The sequence below is a fragment of the Asterias amurensis genome, chromosome 2 (genome assembly GCF_032118995.1).
Source record: "Asterias amurensis chromosome 2, ASM3211899v1".
In the NCBI taxonomy this organism is placed as follows: domain Eukaryota; kingdom Metazoa; phylum Echinodermata; class Asteroidea; order Forcipulatida; family Asteriidae; genus Asterias; species Asterias amurensis.
In genome coordinates, this window is record NC_092649.1 from 7,767,368 (window position 1) to 7,788,523 (window position 21,156).

At 38.0% G+C, this 21,156-nt stretch overlaps 1 protein-coding gene across 3 annotated transcripts in view; it reads right to left on the reverse strand.

Moving 5' to 3' along the window:
* Positions 1–3,102: 3,102 nt before the first annotated feature.
* LOC139934124 (endosome/lysosome-associated apoptosis and autophagy regulator family member 2-like) overlaps positions 3,103–21,156 on the reverse strand; it is a 37,499-nt gene continuing 19,445 nt past the window's right edge. The window contains exons 15-24 of one of the 3 annotated variants that reach the window (XM_071928417.1): positions 20,118–20,265; positions 19,036–19,168; positions 17,993–18,022; positions 15,542–15,645; positions 15,131–15,250; positions 14,101–14,349; positions 13,367–13,534; positions 11,957–12,128; positions 10,985–11,044; positions 7,685–7,821 (exon numbers count right to left, since the gene is read on the reverse strand). In XM_071928417.1, coding sequence (XP_071784518.1) covers positions 11,003–11,044; positions 11,957–12,128; positions 13,367–13,534; positions 14,101–14,349; positions 15,131–15,250; positions 15,542–15,645; positions 17,993–18,022; positions 19,036–19,168; positions 20,118–20,265 — 1,166 coding nt within the window. In that variant the 3' untranslated portion in view covers positions 7,685–7,821; positions 10,985–11,002. Of the gene's footprint in view, positions 7,822–10,984; positions 11,045–11,956; positions 12,129–13,366; positions 13,535–14,100; positions 14,350–15,130; positions 15,251–15,541; positions 15,646–17,992; positions 18,023–19,035; positions 19,169–20,117; positions 20,266–21,156 lie in introns of all 3 variants that reach the window. The other 2 variants (XM_071928415.1, XM_071928416.1) reach the window with 2 other exon arrangements.

Genomic DNA, 21,156 nt, shown 5'->3' on the forward strand with positions numbered 1-21,156 from the left:
ACAGAGATCAAATCTTTGGAACTTTTGAAAAAGTATCTGAAATCCATGTGTGAAACACAGGTTATATGCATCTGTCTGTGGAGGGTAAATACAATGATATGGATCATGGAATAGCGACGCCAGTACAATTAGGTACAATTTCAGTCGTACCTCATCGGGCCCGGCCGTCCTTATGTTGGCTCTTTTTACATGGTCTGCACTCTAAGCGAGGGCCAACAAATTTGAGCGAGGGGTAGATGTAGTTGGAAGTTTATTGTCAGGGATTCCAATCATTTTGGCTGAGATTGTCTGAAAGTTTAAGTTGCTTCTTCTTGTCGAATTGTAGATTTTTTCTGTGTATTGGTTTAATATTTTCTGAAATGTTGAAGTTTTTAATATTGTAAATATTGTCAGGGTCTCTATGAGTTTTTTTAAATATACCAACATGCCCAAGTGTATATTCCACAAATAGTCTGATGGAATAGATACTCCGAATGAAGGGTGTTGTTCCCACACTCTACTAAAGCATAGGGTGCGTTTGATTAGCTTCCCTGTGTTGACCCCGCGATGATGCTCACTTGGGTGAGCCCCTGACAAGAGCTAATCGAACGATTACTCACCGTCTTGTTGTGACGTCATGCACCGGGGCCCAAAGTGACCCACTCCACAAGCAGGGCACTTGGGGCTGACCCGGGTGAACCCCTGGAATGACGTCAAAGCTATTTGAATTTACCAGGGGCAGACCGGGGTCGACCCAGGGAAGCTAATCGAACGCACCCCTTGGAAAGCTGATTCAAAAGCGCATTATGCTACAAGAAGGTCACACAAACCTGAATGGTTGTAGTATACTAACATTCTACGGTCTTTCAATACTGTCATTATAAAGAGGTTTGTGTGGTGGTTGTGTACAGTAAGATACTTTTCATACTAACAACAGTGGTGGGTTTTGATTGGCAGGTGTAGGGGCAATGTGTGTGAAAGGAGAAAAAGGGCTGACCTTCTTATAAACCTTTTTCACGGTGTGGTCATCTTGATTTGACTCCGTTCTAACTCATTATTACCAAACTGAGGCTGGACGAAATAATAGTCTGGTGCCAAGCGCAATGAGCATTCATCGCTGTTATTGGAAACAGGGAACATGACCAAGATGGTGACAGCTTGATAAAGGTCTATAGACATGTACATATAATAAAGTCTTTTATGACAATATCAGCTTGTTGCTGAGTTGTTCCGAGGGTAAACCAAATATTTGAAATCATTTCAATATTTATTTTTTTTTCACCTCTATGCAAAAAAAGTGCTAAAATTGTTTGTACTTGATTTATTCTAGATTCACATTTGGTTTCACCATACACTAAGGTGCGATACTGATAAGCACTGTATACTCAGTAATGCCAATCCTGCAGGAGAACAAATCCAAAGACATACTACCCGGGTGGGATTTGAACCCACAACCTCCCTATTCTAAAGCTGATTCTTAAAGGAACATTACAGAATTGGTTTTTGCTAACAAAACAGTTGCTGGCAGTGTAAGCACTTTATGTAATTCACCATATACATAAACTGACAAACCTGTAGAAGTTTGAGATCGGTCGGCCATCTGGGTCACGAGAGAATAGTGAAAAAAACGATTACAAATTTTACTTTGCATCGATGCCAAAATAAAAATGAATAAAACGCTCACTGAGCGATAAACTCCAAACGCGAAGTTAGATTATTTATTTCTCATCAAAAATGACATTTCAGACAGAAATGATGACATTTCAGATAGAAATGTTTCAAGGATGTTTTCAAATTTCGTCGTCATTAGACTTTGTAAGTTTTATGTAAATCTGTGATCTTCACAATTTTTGTTTCTTACCAATTCTGTAACGTTCCACTGAGCGTGCCCTTTTACGAGAGGTCAGTTCACAAACTCTGTAGCAGCGGGTTTTGCTATAACTCAGGAATTCTGGAAAGCAATTATAACTATACAGGTCTTATCACATAGTGGTTTACTGTGAAACCAAAATATTATTCTTTAGCCCGGATGCAATTGACTAGTCTAATTATTCAATACATGTACTATAGAAATGTGTGTTCTATAGGAATACAATGGCACTGGAAACATTTGGTAATTATCAAAAACCAGTCTTCTCACTTGGTGTATCCCAACATATATGCATAATATAACAAACCTGTGAAAGTTTTGACTCAATAGTTGGTCATGAAGTTGCAAGAGAATAGTAATGTTGCACAAATTTGAGTGCTAATGGATGCCTAAAATTACCTCTTTCTCAACAACTATGTTACTTCAGAGGGAGTCGATTCTCACAGTTCTTTTTACTTTCAACAGCTCTCCATTGCTCATTACCAAGTAAGTTTTTATCCTAACAATTAATTGGACTGATTACCAATAGTGTCCAGTGCCTTTAACCAGAAATTTAAATGCGTTTTTCAGGTGTTGTACAATGTAGATGGGTGCTAATATTAAATGATGTTTACATTTTTTCAGGGTAAATTTTACTACAAAAACCCATTATCTGCTTTTGGCCGACGGACATCTCACACAAAATTTCTTCAAAATTTAGTGTGCTTTTGTTGCCAGTTGGTTGTAACTACTTCTTCCATGTTTTTTTTAAAGTTCAGTGTTTGGGTGGGGAGTATGGCTTGGTTTCATAAGGCACTAAGATTCATCTTAAGATGCGGGTGTCACCGTAGTGATTTGTATTGAAACATCACACCTTTGCGCAAACATTTATAGCTCTTTGTGAAACTGACCCATCCCCGTGTGTTGAGATTGTGGCCACAGTTGTGTACATGTATTTACATTGCAACAAAGTCCTGCTGGTGGGTGGGGGGTGGGGGCTCTATTTCAAAGAGCTAAAAAAAAAAGAGCTTTACAAATAGTATAGCTGCTCAACCAAAATGGGCAGGATACCAGTCACACACTTTCCATGTGACATGCAACATTTTGGCTCATGGTAAGCATAATAATTTGATTGGCCACCTCTTGTGCTTATAGTTTGGGCCCTTATTTTATGTTTTTTTCTAAGCAAACATGATCATGTCACCTTGTAACAATACGATAACAATAAAACATAGCGGAGATACACCAGTCAAATCCATTTGGTTATTTGTGAATTGACGTTTTATTTCATACAACTTTTATCTTATTTTCCAAGATCAAAATTAAAGCGACTATTATATTGATATTTCTATCATATAAAGTTGACAACAGCCTTATAAGAAGTGGCATGACAATGGTAAATGAAAATAACATTTGTATTCTCAAGTAAGTTCAACAAAATCAAGTACTGGAAGCCCCTTTATCAGATGGCTAGCTTAAATCGAGAGATGGTTGTTGACACTTAAAGATGCTATGTCAGTTTTTTGGCCCCAAACATTAAAAAATAGATTTTTTTGAGTGAATGGTATTTCAAAGAGTATCACCCGCTCTAACGAAACACAGTTGAACTTTTACTTTTAATGGTCAGGAACCATGACAAAAATTTAAAACGTTTCTTATAAAACACATAAGAATTGGTCACGTGATATATTGTCGGGATGAGCACTTTATTTCACTGCTACTAATAATTGGCAGACTTTTTCGAGCAATGGCTCAAATGAAAGCTTGTAACTTTCTTGACCCCCATCAAAATACCTATTGAATTTTAAATCAAAATTTTTGGGTCAAATCGGCAAAAAATCTGACATAGCATCTTTAAGTGAAAGTTTCAGATAAACTATTAAAAAAAAGCAACATGCTTTTCACTAATTTTCACCATAAATAGTACTTTTTTTCTAACTTGCCAATCCCTGAAAACAATTTGAATCACTGAATTGCTTGACGCTAATTTGTGATGTTTTTTTCTGTATATGCTTTGTAGAAGCCATATTGCAGAAAAATATTATTGTCAAACTCAAAAATTAACAGTTTTTCATACTCTCAACATTTTTTGTAAAAATTAAATTTGTAACATTTAAGTAATTTCTACCCCCAAAACCTTGTTTTAATTAGAGGAAATTGAGAGAAATTACAATTTATCTACCCCCCCCCCCCCAAACTTGATTTTAGATGCACAAATCTTCCTACTCTACATAAAATTTGCCAATGAATTGACCAAGCATACAATTGCACAATTTGTGTAAGGCGAAGCAACTGTGTAACACAGAGATGCTGAACGGGCTTTGATGAGAACTTCCTTGAAGGTAAATGTAGAACTGTCCCACCACATGATAGCATATTACAGCTAGGAACAAGTTCGGTTGAGTGACTGGACTATAGACCAGAGCCGTGACATCCTCTCAAAATTGACCATAGTCGACCAATGCTCATGGTTCGATACAGGGCAAGTTCGTTCAGCGACCATTTGTTGACCACTAGTCAATGTTCCATGGTTACCTATGCATGAAATAAATCCTGGGTACCAGGCAAAACCGCCCAATGGTCGACAATAGTAAACCTTGATCGAACTTGCTCATAGTCAATCTCCCTGTGCTCTATGGTTTCTGGAATAGTCTAGTTGGACTAGTCAAGTCTAGTCTCCACCCAAACTTGCTCTGGGTTGGCATAGTTTGTCTTTCATTCAAAATTACAGTGGATGATATTGAATGGTCAGACAGTAGGAGGGTCGACTGTTCACTACATGTATGTAGATGCAGTCACCACATTACACGATATTGAAGGATGGACTAGTAAATCTATCATTCAAAACCAGAGTGGATGATATTGAATGGTCAGACAGTAGGAGGGTTGACTGTGTACTGTGTAGATGCATTCACCACATTACACGATATTGAAGGATGGACTAGTAAATCTATCATTCAAAACCAGAGTGGATGATATTGAATGGTCAGACAGTAGGAGGGTTGACTGTGTACTGTGTAGATGCATTCACCACATTACACGATATTGAAGGATGGACTAGTAAATCTATCATTCAAAACCACAGTGGATGATATTGAATGGTCAGACAGTATAGGAGTGTTTCTTGTGTACATGTATATCCAAAATATACATGAACATGCATTTAAGCTAAGCATACAATTACTGCCTCAACTCTGTTTACAAGTCTAGAGTTATAAAATCAAGTGATATCTATCAAGTGATAAATAGTACTTTTCTCTGGATGGTAAGTAAACACACAAGCATTTTAAATTAATGCAAGAGACCTCACAAAAAAATTACAAAATGTAAAAATTAACATAAATGTACAAGGCGTTAACCAGTGCTGTAGTCAAGTATTGTTCAGCCGAGTATCAAGAACAGCCAAGTACTCCAGTATGGGTACAAGTGTCGGAGTAAAACAGAGTATTCTGGTATCAGAATACCGAGTCCAACATCCAAGTATGAGAGACTTTGGAATGCTAGGTGACAGCAGACTTTCCAGGTAAACTTTCGTTACAGACCTTTTCGCAAATACCCATTGCGCAGGCGCTAACTGTTGAATGAGGAGGTGCATGCTGGTCTAGCTAGGGATCAGTACCTAGACCAGGGGGAACCTCACTCAACGTATAATGCGCCTGTGCGATAAGGTCTATTTTAGTCCCCTCCTTGAGCATGCGCACTGAGAACAATGTGTTTATCTGTAAAGTCTGCTGCCACCTAGCATCCAAAAAGACCCACATTGGATCTCCGTGTACAAGCAGCACATTTATTGTTTGGTTTAACTAATTTCTATGAGCACAATATTATCAAGGTTATTATGGGCAACAGTGACCCATTCAAATTTTGTCTAATGCAACTTTAAAAAAAAAACGTTTATAATCTACATACAAATCATGTTAATAATACCCAAAAGGCTCCCTTCACCAATAAATAGTACGTCAACAAGTAAGATTTCATTTAAATAGTATTTTTTTACAAACAGTACATTGTATTCCCAATACACCCGATACATGCTTACTTTTACGTATTAACACAACCAAGAAATGTTTTAATAAAAAAATCAGCCACCATTAGTAGTACTGGAAAAAGAGCAATATTTGCATGCAATTGAACTACACACGCATAACATTCTAGAAACTTATTTTGAAGGAAAGATGGAGAACTGACAAGGATTGATCTGTAAGTTTTAGAAAAAAAAAATTAAATGTAATTATAATTTGGGAGGCTTATCATCCTTACTCGCAGCTAAGAGCTGAATTTCTAAGGACGCGGCTACAACGTGTTCCAGAAGCGTGTTCCAGCCACATCAATCTATTATAACCAGCTCAGCCAGAGATTTAAAGTGTTTGATTTTTTCCGAGGGAGGAAAACCGGATGGTCTGGAAAACCCTTGTGGCACAGCAGAGAACCAACGCACAACTCAACTAACATACGGCCCTGGCCAGGTTTCAAACCAAGGTCACCTTGGTGAGAGGCAAGCGCTTTACGCACAAACCAAGCCCCCCCTTAAAGCCAGTGGACACTATTGGTAATTGTCAAAGACCAGTCTTCTCACTTGGTGTATATCAACATATGCATAAAATAACAAACCTGTGAAAATTTGAGCTCAATTGGTCGTCAAAGTTGCGAGATAACTATGAAAGAAAAAACGCCCTTTTCACATGAAGTTGTGTGCTTTTAGATGGTTGATTTCGAGACCTCAAATTCTTAACTTGAGGTCACGAAATCAAATTCGTGGAAAATTACTTCTTTCTAGAAAACTACTCCACTTCAGAGGGAGCTGTTTCTCACAATGTTTTATACTACCAACCTATCACCATTACTCGTTACAAGTAAGGTTTTATGCCAATAATTATTTTGAGTAATTACCAAGTGTCCACTGCCTTTAAATTCGTTCATGCATTGGAACAGAATGTAATCACTCCGTTATTTTACTCTGCCACAATACACTTACACCTATAATATAACAATAGACACCCAGACATTAATATATATCTCTCAAAATTTTGTGGATTGGAGTTACTCCTTATCCTTGTTAAAGCCATTGGACACTTTCAGTAAACAGTATTGTCGAAGGCCCACACTTCGTGTATCACAACTTATATATAAAATAACAAACCTGTGAAAATTTAGGCTCAATCGGTCATCGGAGTTGGGAGAAAATAACGGGAAACCCCACCCTTGTTTTCCCACGTTTCGCCATGTCATAACATATGTTTAAAATAAATCTGTAATTCTCGCTATCGAGAATTGATATTGTTTTAATGTTTTCTCAAAAAGTAAAGCATTTCATGGAATATTATTTCAAGATAAGTCTTTCACCACTACCTTCTGTAAACCCTGTGAATTATTTGTAAATCTGTGAACTTTTCATTTTTTGTCTGTACCGAAAGTGTATAATGGCTTTAAAGAGTTGTTACTTCACAAAAACGTGTGTTGCAAGTGAGTAGTAATTGCAAAAAAAAAAAATTTGCCTCTTGACAGAATCAACCAGTGGAACGTACGATCCAACATTTTGTGGAGTCAAACATTTTGTTGTGGTCAGAAGTTATCAATTCTAACTTTTAGTCAAATTAATCCAACGCAATTTAGTAAAGCACTTTACAGAACTACTTAAATATATTAGTACATACTTTAAACAATTATAGAGTACTTTTTGTAATTGAATAAATAATCACATCAAATTAACCTGATAAAAAAAAAAGCTACATACTTTTGGTACTCAAAACTAAAAGAGCACAGAACAAAACACATAAACAAATTTAACTTTTTAAACAAATGCTCCACCAATGCTGAAATGATACACCAGCTTTTGGCACAATTTGTTTTTCATCAGCATAACATTGAGCCAAACGAAGGAATGTAGAATCTTGCAGGTCCTTTTTTTACATTGAAATGTTGGAGTTTTGTCGAGTTGGTTTCAATTCTATACTGTCCATGTCCACCATGTCCATTTCTTCTATCAAGAATTCCTGAAAAAGTAGAACAGAAAGAGAGCAAGTCGGTGTTATCAACTGTGCCCTTTGGGTATAACCACACCAGCTGTCCCGAATCCTCCAAAATCATATTCATGAAGATGTCTGACTTCGCTTACGGCATCCTGTAATAAGCTTGGGCAATACCACGATATTATCGAATATCGCGATACTTATTTGGAAACGATTTTGATATCGGATCGATTTGGTTTTAATCGAAATATCGATATATAGCGATATCGATTAAGTATTGCGATATCGATTAAGAATCGCGATGTATTTCCTAGCCGAGACATCTTGCACCCCATAGGTTTAGAATAAAACCAGAAGAATAAGTCATAAGAACACCTCTCTATGTCTGTGTCTTCTACAACTTTCACTGGGAGTTTGAAGACTGATGGTGTCAAATTTAATTAATCACGATTATATCGAATATCGCGATATATTGCAAACGATATATTGTGAATAAAATAAATCGATATCGCCCAAGCTTATCCTGTAAAGCAAATAATTCTATGGGCTGTAAGCATAGCCATGAAAACAGACCCAATTTTTGTTTTGTTTTGTTATTTACATTCTGTACATAATTCCTTACATCGAAATCACCTTTCCCGGTTTAGATATTCTGTACACAAGCTTTTTATAGAAATTGGAAGGTATGTAGGAATCAAATATTTGGAGGTTGAAACTGAGATCCATTTTTTACTCAATTGTCCATTATACAGTGCTCTTAGGAACAAATGCTTAACTTTGTGAGTGGAAATAATGCACATTTTCAGCTGTTTACTAACAGTGGAAAATTTGAATTGTCTTATGAGTTCTAAAAATGAATCTACTATTAATTGTGTTGCCAAATTCGTCTTTTTATTTATGAACATAATGTCTGATTGCCCCTGTTAACTTTATTTTTCTCCTGCCAATGTATATTAAAATAATTTAGGTTTAAAATGTTGATGTAACCCTCCCCGAGGTTAAGGGGTGTGTTCCAAGTTGGAATTATTATTGCTTGGGGAAGGGGGGGGGGTGTGAAGTGTGGTGTGGTGCCTACTCATTGGAACACGGATCTGGGTATACAAAACGAGGATGGGGTCGTAACAAAAGAAAAAAGGCAAAATAATAGAAGAACAAAATTAAGCCATCGATTAAGGGGGTTGACAAAAGTGTGTATGAGCCACACTAAATCACTAGCACAAGGAAGTTAACAAAAAAGATGGATCTGGTGGTTTAGCAAAGCAAATAATACATGTACACTTTTATTTCAGGTACAACACTGAATGGTCTTAGCTTCACATGATTTCCTGTACACTGTTATTCTGGTACTTTGCATTCTCAAAAAACACCTTGCAGCCTTAGAAAAAAAAACTGAAAAAAAAGAAGAAGAAAAAAACCCACAAAAAAGTTAACCCCCAAGCTGCTAAACATTTGCATCTTGCAATCAGGGAGATATTTAAAGTAAGGCTGTGTCCGAATTGGCAACTTTGGCTACAGCTACGGCTAGATCAGCGCGTCTGTCAGTGTTGAAGAATGGCAGACGCGCGCACCCTAGCCGTAGCTGTAGCCGAAGTCACCAATTCGGACACGACCTTACATTCAACATAATAGGGAAAAGTTTCCATAATCAGGAGAAATCTTTAAATTTGTTCATCAGAACACGGAAAGATTGGTTTATTTCTGGAGGATCAGGGACAGCAGACAGTTCTGTAACGCCAATCCAGATTTCACTGAAACAAAATATTGTTAACCCAAACTGAGAGCGTGTTTAGCGTTGTGGAAAATAACAATGAGGAATCTTTTTGCTGGAGAAGTACAGCATAGCTAATAACATGTCCACCACCAACAGCAAGTGCATCCAACTTATCTTCATGCAGGCTCTTGTCAATGTGTCTTGTGTACACCAAACAAAAAGGAATGTAACAAGCAATGGGTTGGGAATGTGTATGGTGAGTGTCGGCTACCCTTTATGCTTCAAACTGGTATTGATTTAAAGACATTGCACACTATTGGTAATTGTCAAAGGACAGTGTTCTCACTTGGTGTATCTCAACATATGCATAATATAATACACCTGTGAAAATTTGAGCTCAATTGGTTGTCGAAGCTGCAAGATAATCTTGAAAGAAAAAACACAACTGTCACATGAAGTTGTGTGCTTTCAGATGCTTGATTTCAAGACCTGAAATTCTAAATCTGAGATCTCGAAATCAAATTCGAGGAAAATTACTTCTTTCTCACAAACTTCTCCACATTAGAGGGAGCCGTTTCTCACAATGTTTTATACTGTACCAACCTCTCCCCATTACTCGTTACCAAGTAAGGTTTTATGCTGATAATTGTTTTGAGTAATTACCATTGGTGTCCACTGCCTTTAACAAAGCATTGTCAAAGACAAGCATTGTCAAAGTGATTTGTACATGTATTGTGACATCACACTGTGCTGGCGATATGGGACTTTGGCATACTATTGGCAAGTTTGCGCTGAAAACATTTGTTGACAAGTGGTCGGTATTAACTGATACTCATGCTCACAAAACATGAGTTGGGCACCGGGTAATGTAGAGGTCCTGCGAACTTAGTAAAATATTCAAATAAAAGGTTGAAATGAATGCACTCTTCCAAAACTAGTGATGAACCATCTCTTCATGATATGTTTCTTGAAACTAGAGGGTTGAAATGAAAGTGATCTTCAGAAAACAAATGATGTTCCATATCCCTTCTCAAGAACTGAAAGATTGGGATAATGTACTTTTTTGAAAAACTAATGCTGTACCATCCCTTCATTCATAATAATGGGAAGGCAGCGTTTCTTTTCAACCATATAAAACTTGTGATGAGTATTTTCAATTTAGAAAAAAAAAAACAACGCTGTACCATCCCTTAATTCATAATAATGGGAAGGCAGCGTTTCTTGTCAACTGTATAAAACTTGTGATGAGTATTTTCAATTCAGAAAAAAACAACGCTGTACCATCCCTTAATTCATAATTATGGTAAAGAGACAGTACTTGCAAACCATAAGCTTGATATGAATATACACAATGTGGAAAACCAGTGCTGTACCATGCCTCTAAGAAAAACTTGATGATGAAAAAAGAAGCTTTTGATTATTTGGTGGGGAGGGGATAGTGTGGGATGAATGAAAGAGAGCATGCGATTCGCCTACAGTGTGTTTGAATGATCTCTAACGCATGGTTAATGGCTTCTCCTCCATGTAGAGTGATTCCTGTGGAGTGAAGTGGATGAAGAAATCACACAGGATGGTTAGAAGAAAAGAAAACAAAAATAAACGATAAAAAAAGGGTGAAAAACCTTAATGCCAAGTAGAGTCTCCCTCAAAGGCTGATTTTAGCCTTTGAACAAAACTCTCCTACACAGTTAAGCCATTAATTTTTTGTTGTTGCAATTATACCACAAGTTGTTTCGGTTGATAAGCAGTGTGTATCAGTTATTTTCGTTGCAAAAAATAGTTAATGGCCTGACGTTTCGACCCTAGCAGAGTCTTTCTCGAAGGCTTAAAAAAAAAAAAAAATAAAAAAAAAAAAATATATATATATATAATAATAGTTATAATATGTAATAATAGCACCCATTTCTTATGTACAGGTATGATAATTGGCCTTTGGAAAAAAGTAGAAACTTTTTAATAAGTACAAGGGCCGACCTACCTGTGGATATATGGTATAGGCCTTATAGACTATTGATGTGTTCAGAGGAAGTGCATCCAGTTAAAACTAATTTTGGTTTTACCCTTACACCGATGTGTGTTACCACTGTACACTCAGTACTTTCCCCCAAGTCCTATGACAAAAATCACAGGCATATTACTTGAGTGGGATTCGAACACAAGACCCTTGCAATTCTAGAGCAGTGTCATACAAACTACATGGGTTCGAATCGCACCCAGGTAATACGCCTGTGATTTTTTTCACAGGACTCGGGAAAGTACTGAGTGTACCGTGCTTGCAACACACATCAGTGTAAATGTAAAACCATTAATATTTTTTTACCCCATGCAATTTTAACATCTTTTGCATCCAGTAACGAGTTCATAATTCCATAAGGACAGGTATGCCAAGTTTTTGAATCACGAGACCCAAATCACACAACCCATGTTTCAGTCTTCCTTAATACATACCTTGTCGTTACTACTCTTTGAGCGGAACTTGTTGAAGAATTTGCGAGATTTCTTAGCGCCGTCTTCAAACAGCACATCGTCCTCGTCATCTCCGTCCTCGATGGCACAAGTCTCTGCAGCGGGAAGCTCACCGTTAGCAGTGGCTACCAACTTCTGGTATTTGTACTCGAGCCTTGAGGAAAAGAGAAGAATTTGGGATGGGGGGGGGGTGTTAAATTGTTATTGTTTGCATCACTGTGGAGACTTCTTTTGTTCTTTTCTTAGTCCCTGTTTTTCAGAACCTCCCATAGACTCTGCACACAAAATACCTTGTTGAGCACCATTGTGTTTCCTTTCCTACTTTGTTCTCAGTCTCCAAGTAGTGAATATGAAATCAGGAGAAGGGTTGATAGAGAATTATAAACACACCCAACAACCGAGCATAATTGGCAGTGAAGCAATCAAATACAACCTTAACAAACTACATCAGTGAACTAAGCTTGGGCGATATCGATTTATTTTATTCACGCTATATCGCCGACAATATATCGCGATATTCGATATAATCGCGATCAATTAAATTTGACATCATCAGTCTTCAAACTCCAAGTGAAAGTTGTAGAAGAGACAGTCATAGCATAAGAGAGGCGTTCTAATGACCTATTCTTCTGATTATCGTGATTATCGCGATATATCGCGATATATCGATATTTCGATTAAAACCAAATCCATCCGATATCGAAATAGTTTCCAAATTGATATCACGATATTCGATAATATCGTGATATCGCCCAAGCTTACAGTGAACAATGGCGTGGGTAACACCTACATGTAGCCCCAACCCTTGAGCGAAATGTAACCCCACCCAGTATCTGGATGTTACCCCAACCCAGGGCCCAATTTCATAGCGCTGCTTAGCGGCCGATTTTTTGCTCACTGTGCGATTTCAATTTCATAGCGCTGCTAACCGTAAGCACACGAAAAGGCACGCTAACCTTCCGGTGCTTACCGCATGAAAATAAATGACGTCACAATGCAAATCCACGGTAAACACGCAATTTGGCTGCCCAATTTTTCTGCTAACCTGTGAAATACGCTGCTACAGTTTTTCTGCTACAGAAGCACGCAAATTTGCTTACCGTTAAGCAGCGCTATGAAATTGGTCCCAGGGCTACTTTTATACACAGTATTAGGTCAACATTTAAGTACAGGGCTACATGTCAGTGCTTCACAGTATGACAAGACTATCTGTTATGTAAAGGTTTACGGTAACACCATGACTCATTTAGACTATCTCTAAATGAGTTGGGGAGGCTCTGAAAAGAACCATTGGTTTGAACTTGACGTTTCGGTCAGTATGCTCTGACCGTCTTCTGGAGAAAGCTGGATTATCTGTGGTGATATGCAGAAGAACCAGTTTTCAGGACTTACTTTCTGTTTCTCTTCCAGAAGTACATAGCGCAGGTGACTAGTAGCACCACACATCCCATGAAGGCAGCAATAGATGCCTGAGCGTACCACGGTACCTGGTTGTACCAAGGTTCCATTTGACACTCTTTGGACAAGTGGCCTGGGAGTGTATTACCACCGGCGCAAAACCTGGAGGAAAAAAGTCACACAATATCAAATTAAAAAGATTGCACACCAGAATTGCCCAAGCACAAATTAAACCATGCCCCATATGTGGCAAAGGGGGTCCCCCCCCCCAAAAAAAAAGAGAATGTTCCTTTACTGAATCCCCCCCCAACAAACTTCAACAGAATTCCTAAAATTCCAAGAAAGCTATGAGGATTATTTTGATCAGTCAGGTGGACACAGTTTTAAAAGGTAAAATCAACATTTAATTAAACAACCACAGACATTAAATTTCACAAAAATAATGTTCTTGAGTTAAAAAATAACAGTCTAGATGAATAAAATAACAATAATAGTAAGAAAACATATGTTGGTTTCTTACTGTTAACATTATTGGCCTTGCAATTAGCAAGGATAAAAGTTGCACTCGAAAAAAAATGAACACAGAAAATAAATCTACAATCTACTGCTCGGGACAAAGGAATCAAGCAAGTTTGAATTTTGTTCAAAGAGTAACTGACCAATTCAAAGATCCATATCAAATCAAATCAAATCAAATCAAATCAAATCTAATTGAATCTAAATCTTACTTGGGCTCGTTCCAGATGTAGTGGATGACCTGTTGACCTTTGACACACTCCCCCTTGATGCTCTTGTAGTCATTCACCGTGCACATGTGGCAGGCGTGTTCTGTACGCCACAGGAGGTGGAAGGCACAGCCATCGCAGGTGCCCGAGGGGCACATGGTGGGCAGCTCAAAGGTTCCGTTACCAGAGGCCTCAGGGTCACAGCGGAGGGTCAGGACGGTGCTACGCCCCTCTGGGCAAGCTAGGGTTGGCCTGGGATGGACATGAATTCATGAAACTGAGTTTAGCACACATTAGTTCATGTATGACAACAAATAGCCGGACTCGAGGAGTTACCGGCACTAAGATAATGTGATTACATATTCATAAATACCCCAGACAGTTTGGTTTGGCCTGTCGGTTTTAAACGGCCGTTAAAGAAATTATCGCTATTCTTTTATTCCCTTATTAATAGTAATAATACAATAATTATACCGTGGTCCAGTGGTTACTACAGGATTTGCAATTGCACTGTTGTGGGTTTGAAGCCAACCAAGCTATCTGCTGATTTCACATTGACTAGAATAAGAAGTCATCTAGATACTGAAGCACATTATCATGATTTGTGCAATTCAGTGTCATTGTATGAGAGAGATTAGCTGGTTGCCAGCTGTGGGTCTATATCCCTTTGTAGGAGGGGAGATTGTCAAGTTTCTTTGATGGGAAGATCATCTAAACAAACAAAAAGATAAACAAACACACCGAATACCGAACAAACAAAAACTTGGGCTTCATTACTAATAACCAAGGGAAAACAATCCAAACCATATTACCTTGAAGGGAATCCTGTCGGCTTCTAACCAATGGATGGGTTGCAATACGCGTCATTGACCGCCATACTTGATGTATTTTACACATGTAAAGTGCACAGCATACATTGTTCACGTGTAAAACACATCAAATATGGAGGTCAATGACACGTATTGCAACCCATCTATAGTCTTTACTGTCAATAATTTTAGAAGTGGCTACCTTCCCTTTAATTAAGACTTACCATGCAGAGTGATAGTAGAAATGCAGATCTTTGGATTCATTCTCCCCTTGGACGAAGATGGTCTCATTGAGCAACCCAAGAGAGTTCTTATCAGTGATTCCAACGAGGCGATCACCAAGGCTGCAAGAAAAAAGAACATACAACAAAATAATATGTAATGCAATTAAGCAAAATGAGTTGTTTGGCGAGGTCATTTTTAAATTGTTGTATACATTTTAAAAGAGCATTTTCTATGCTTTCATACGATTGAAACCACCTTTGGTTAAAAGGTCATGAAAGTAGAAACACCAAGAGACGAGAGAGAATGAAACTGAAAAAAAGAGAGTTTTAAAGTCAAGTTATCCCAAGCTCCTTATGGTGTCACTTCTCATAGAGAAAGATCCCATAAGCATGTGACCCCAATACCATTACCTGATTGGCTGAGCCGAGATAGCCTGGACATTCATGGATGTAGCTGGGATGACGGTTGAGCGACAGACAAAGGCGTGAACCGTGGACACGGAAAAATCTCCAACCTTGAATGAGGATACAAAGAATAAGCTCCAGTCAATAATAATCTTTAATCTCCTTGAAGTTAACAGAAGAAACATCATCGACCAACAGTTGGGTTGGTGCAAACTATACAATAGACCAATCCACTAAGCTCCGCCCCATTGCGTATTGACCAATCACATTGCAAGGAAGGTCCGACAAATAAGGTCTGACATGTGTGCGTGTATCTTGGCGCGTGCGGCAGAGTTGTGCAGAAACGCATTGGAGAGCCCCACGTGTTCTTGCTCACACGTGCGTCGCGGGCAGAGCCTACTGGATCGGTCTATTGTTGCATGCTGTGATGAGTCCATGGTGTTTTTTTTACACCAAATGGCACCCAAGGCGAAGTTAATGGGTTCCATTTGCATTCTAATAGCATTCTAATAGAATTATTGATCAAACGCACCTGTCTTTATCAAACTTTGTTTGAAATAAAAGTGTAATTTATGAGCAAACTAAGCCATGTCTGGCCAGTGGCAATGAGTTTGGAATTGTGATGTTCATGGTTAACCCTCCTACTCTGCTAACATTTTCCAAACAGTTGACACCCATTATAAACCATTCAACTGCATGGGTGTGTACAACACAGCACTATTCACCACATGACATCATATTGCAGGCTGGCTTGGTTTATTTATCGTTTCGAAACTAACAGTGGATGAAACTGAATGGTCAGACAGTAGGAGGGTTGACTGTGCAATGCGAAAATGCGTGTAATGTAATGTGAATCAGTATTCATTCAATGCTTTATTGCAGACAGGTTTACATGACAAGGATTGCGTTAGATAAAGAGTCCATCGACCCAATTCACCTTATGTCATCACCCAGACGAAATCTTGGTTGCACAATTTTACAACTCAATTTCCCTATGTGTCTTAATGTGAACTACAACTTTTAGGTTAAAAGCACATGTTTATGCTCTCACCATATCTTTACGTGCAATTAGATGACAATATGAGAGCATTGGCAGACAGTACGCCTATGTGATATCTGGGGCATTCTATATGGTTTTATTTTGATGAATTTTGTGAAGTTGATCTGACATGTGTAAAATTTGGTGTACAATTGCAAATTTGTAGAACCAAAAGCAGGCATCAGTTTGAACCAAAACAAAAATAAGATATTTCATGTAGGTGAATAAAAGGTGAAACTTCGAGAGCGCTGGATTAAAACTATGATCAAGATGAAAAAAGCTGTAAAGAAGTATGAAATAAATAGACAGCCTACTCTACATACCCGTAACCCATCACCGATGTTCACTAAAAACACATCACCAATGTTGGAATGTAACTAAACCATCACCGATGTTCACTAACCCATCACCAATGTTAACTAACCCATCACCAATGTTGGAATGTAACTAAACCATCACCGATGTTAACTAACCCATCACCGATGTTAACTAACCCATCACCAATGTTAAGAAAATGTTACTGTGAAGGAAGAATGCATAATTTAGTCAGCGCCCAATTTGGACTTCCAAACTTTGCTAAGCACAGAAACGAGTACAGTGTAGGTCGCAATACTAACCCATCACCAATGTTAAGAAAATGTTACTGTGAAGGAAGAATGCACAATTTAATCAGCGCACAATTTGGACCTCCAAACCTTGTTAAGCACAGAAATGAGTACAGTGTAGGTCGCAATACTTTTGGAGTGCGTCAGGGCGTGTGTGACCCAAAATGACGTTTTGCCCAATTAGTAAAATGTACTGTTTATTTTTTACTGTTGCAGTTATCGGTATTATTTATTTGACCATTGATATCAGAAAATAACATACAGGCAGCCAAAATAAGATAAAACTGCAATGGGAGACTTTTGGGACGCATGGTGGCAGCACACTTACCAGGTAAAATCCATTGTTCTCGGTCATGTGCGCACGCTCAGAACTACGCAAACATTGGAAATTTACGTGGTAAGTCTGCTGCCACCTAGCGTCCCAAAGTCTCCCATTGTGATGCTAGAAATTCCGCACTTGTAAGGGCCCTCATGCAGTAAATACAGTCAATTCAGGTCCTCTTTTCAAGAAACAAGTCATCAGTAATTCCAATTTTTACAAACCCCACACCTTGTCCCCATACAGCAAACCAGCACCTCCCCCACACCTAACACCATTAGCATTTTTGAGTTATGGCAGACACGTTAGTAGTGCACTGTTTGGTTTGGGTGGATACAGACAAATTTACCCAAACCTAATAGTGTCCTAGTATTGTGTCACAATACCTCATAATGGCTTTATTGATCCCATGCCACAGTTTGATTAAATTGTGCATTCCTTTCACAAAGATGACGCTATGTTGTAGAGAAAATGTTTAGTCAGGGCTCACCCACCTTCTTAACACTAATATCTTTAGTATCATCCTGTTATGTTAGGGACACAAAGGTCAAAGTTAATGCAGAGGTCAAAGTTAATACAGAGGTCAAAGTTAATGCAGAGGTCAAAGTTAATACAGAGGTCAAAGTTAGTTAATGCAGAGTTTCAAGTTAATACAGAGCTAAAAGTTAGGATTTCTCGTTGATATTTATCAGCGTTTCTGTGTTCTATGGAAAATCTCATAGTGAGGCAGTTATGGGTTAATACAAAGATAGAGAAGGAACAACCTCAGCACGAGGGTCCACACATATCAAGGTTAGGTTATTTACAAAAAAACACTCCGTCCAGCACAGTTGTTGTCGAGTAAGTAAGTAATTATTTAAAAAGTCAGTAAAGGTGTAAAGATCATGGCCGTTACAAGCTTCAGTTGAAGGACACTTATACTTTTCACTAAAAAGGACAACGAAGAAAAGTTTCTAATATCTGTTGTTAGATTTAAGTCTGTGGTTTAGAGAAGAAGCTGAGGCAATATAGGTTAAATTTCAAGCTATGGTGTTATGAGCTAGGTTTTTTCTCTGCCAAATTTGGCAAGTTCAAAATAGACTTGTATGCAACCACCAGTAGTCAATTCCATAGAGCTGCAAAACGGCAATCTAATTTGGGGTTAAGGGCAGTGGACACTATTGGTAATTACTCAAAATAATTATTAGCATAAAACCTTACTTGGTAATGAGTAATGGGGAGAGGTTGATAGTATAAAACATTGTGAGAAACGGCTCCCTCTGAAGTAAACATAGTTTTTGAGAAAGAAGTAATTTTCGACTAATTTGATTGCAAGACCTCAGAATTAGATTTCGTGTAACAAGGGTGTTTTTTTTCTTTTACTATTATCTCACAACTTCGACGACCATTTGAGCTCAAATTTTCACAGGTTTGTTATTTTATGCATACATTGAAATACACCAAGTGAGAAGACTGGTCTGTGACAATTACCAATAGTGTCCAGTGTCTTTAAACAAAGAAAAATTCAATCTAAAGGTTATTCAGATCCTGAACTGACCATATCGGTGACGTTCTCAGTACAGACTGCAGCTCCATTTCCATCCAGGTCTCCGCAAAGACTGATATTAAAATGATGGAAGAATCGGCTTCCCCTGGCGGTGAAACTTGCTCCCGTCTGAACCGAGTGAATTCTACAATGTAAAGGTATAGATGATTTGAGGCATTGCATAGTGAGGTATCAATATATATTTGTGTTTTGCGGTAAACACCATGTGTTTATCTGCTTGCCAGGTAGAGTTTGTCTTTAGATAACTGTCTTTATATATTCTATCGTGAAGTAAATTTATCGGATTGTTCAGGAGACTTTTCAGTTCTGAAAAGAACTGTCCTGCTTTACCTGGGCGGAAGGTATAGAAAATTGGCTGGGACAGTATATCATACAACTAAAATAAATGCACGGATTTGGTAACAAAAAAACTATTTTTGTTTCTCACTGATTGTAAAGTTTGTATCAGTTGTAACGCTTCCCAAAAATTTTATATCAAAATTTAGAAAACAGCATTTGACAGACTGTCACAGGATTCTATCCCGATCTTGGGATTTTGCAAATTTGGCCGAAGCACGCCGACTTGAAACAAGGTCAGTCTGAATGTCTCGTACTTACTTTTTATTTAACAGCTCTGTGCAATCTAGAGCATTTGAAATGGTTTTATTGTAAAAAAAACATTGTGGGAATTATTATTTTAATCTATACAAATCTATTATACTGTAGGCCATGTTTGATTAATGTCCATCTAATGTCCTTGAATATTATCTATTCTTAAATTTCAGCATCAGGAGATTAACTCGACAAAACATCAGGGGTGGTACTTTTTGTTTGTTCTCTCTCCTATTTGTATGTTAAGGTTTTTTTTACCATTCCTATTTTCTGTACTTTGCATTTTTACCTGTGAAATTAATAAATGAACTGAAATGAAATGAGAGAAAGCGAAGGCTTTCAACAAAATTTGTTCGTCGGAGGAGGTGAATCAACCACATAAAGCTAACTTGTGCATGGGAAGAAGACCTCTCCTTCACCTCCCACAAACCGCTGCTCCTTATTTCAGTTGCCACAGTCAAAATAAACACTTAATAACTCACCCCTTAAGAGCTGACAGCTCATAATGATGTCCTGATGCGTGGACGTGGCACGTGCTGTAGCAATCCCCACCACCCTGGCTCTGCATGCCTGGACCACAAGGAACACATGCCTCCGGACCGTACGGATTAGCCGATCTCAGATAGGTGTCTGGGCAAACAAATTATTAATCAATTAGTATAATAGTATAGTTTTATCTAGCGCACAGATAAACACATGCCAACTGAAAACCCCCAGTTTTTTTTAGGATAGCATGCAAGGTTAAAACCAAAAACTATCATGCCTATAAACACATTCACTATCTACTACATTACAACAATGATACACTCTCATGCAATACCTAGAACTGTACATAATTTTCTTGCATTACAATATTTGAAAACAATGCTCTGTTTGTTTGTATCCAAAAATTAGCTTCGCATTCAAGCTTTGCGAGAAGTATCAACTACCAACTTCCATTTTTTTCTTTTTTATAAAGGTGTGAAATTAACAACGTAATATTAAGGGAGATAAGAAAAAAAGGGAATCGAAATGTGGAAAAGTATCTAGAGACTTTTGTGTTTGGATTATAACAAATGGATTAGACATAGAACAAGGGAAAGGATACATGTTTTAAAGGCAGTGGACACTATTGGTAATTGTCAAAGACTAGTCTTCACAGTTGGTGTGTCTCAACATATGCAGAAAATAACAAACCTGTGAAAATTTGAGCTCAATCGGTCATCGAAGTTGCGAGATAATAATGAAAGAAAAATAACCCTTGTCACACAAAGTTGTGTGCGTTTAGATGGCTGATTTCGGGACCTCAAGTTCTAAATCTGAGGTCTCGAAATCAAATTCCTGAAAAATTACTTCTTTCTCTAAAACTACGTCACGGCAGAGGGAGCCGTTTCTCACAATGTTTTATACCATCAACCTCTCCCCATTACTCGTCACCAAGAAAGGTTTTATGCCAATAACTATTTTGAGTAATTACCAATAAGGCACAGCTTCTCAAAACTATTCAATGACAACTTGTGGATAGACTTCTCCACAGTTGAT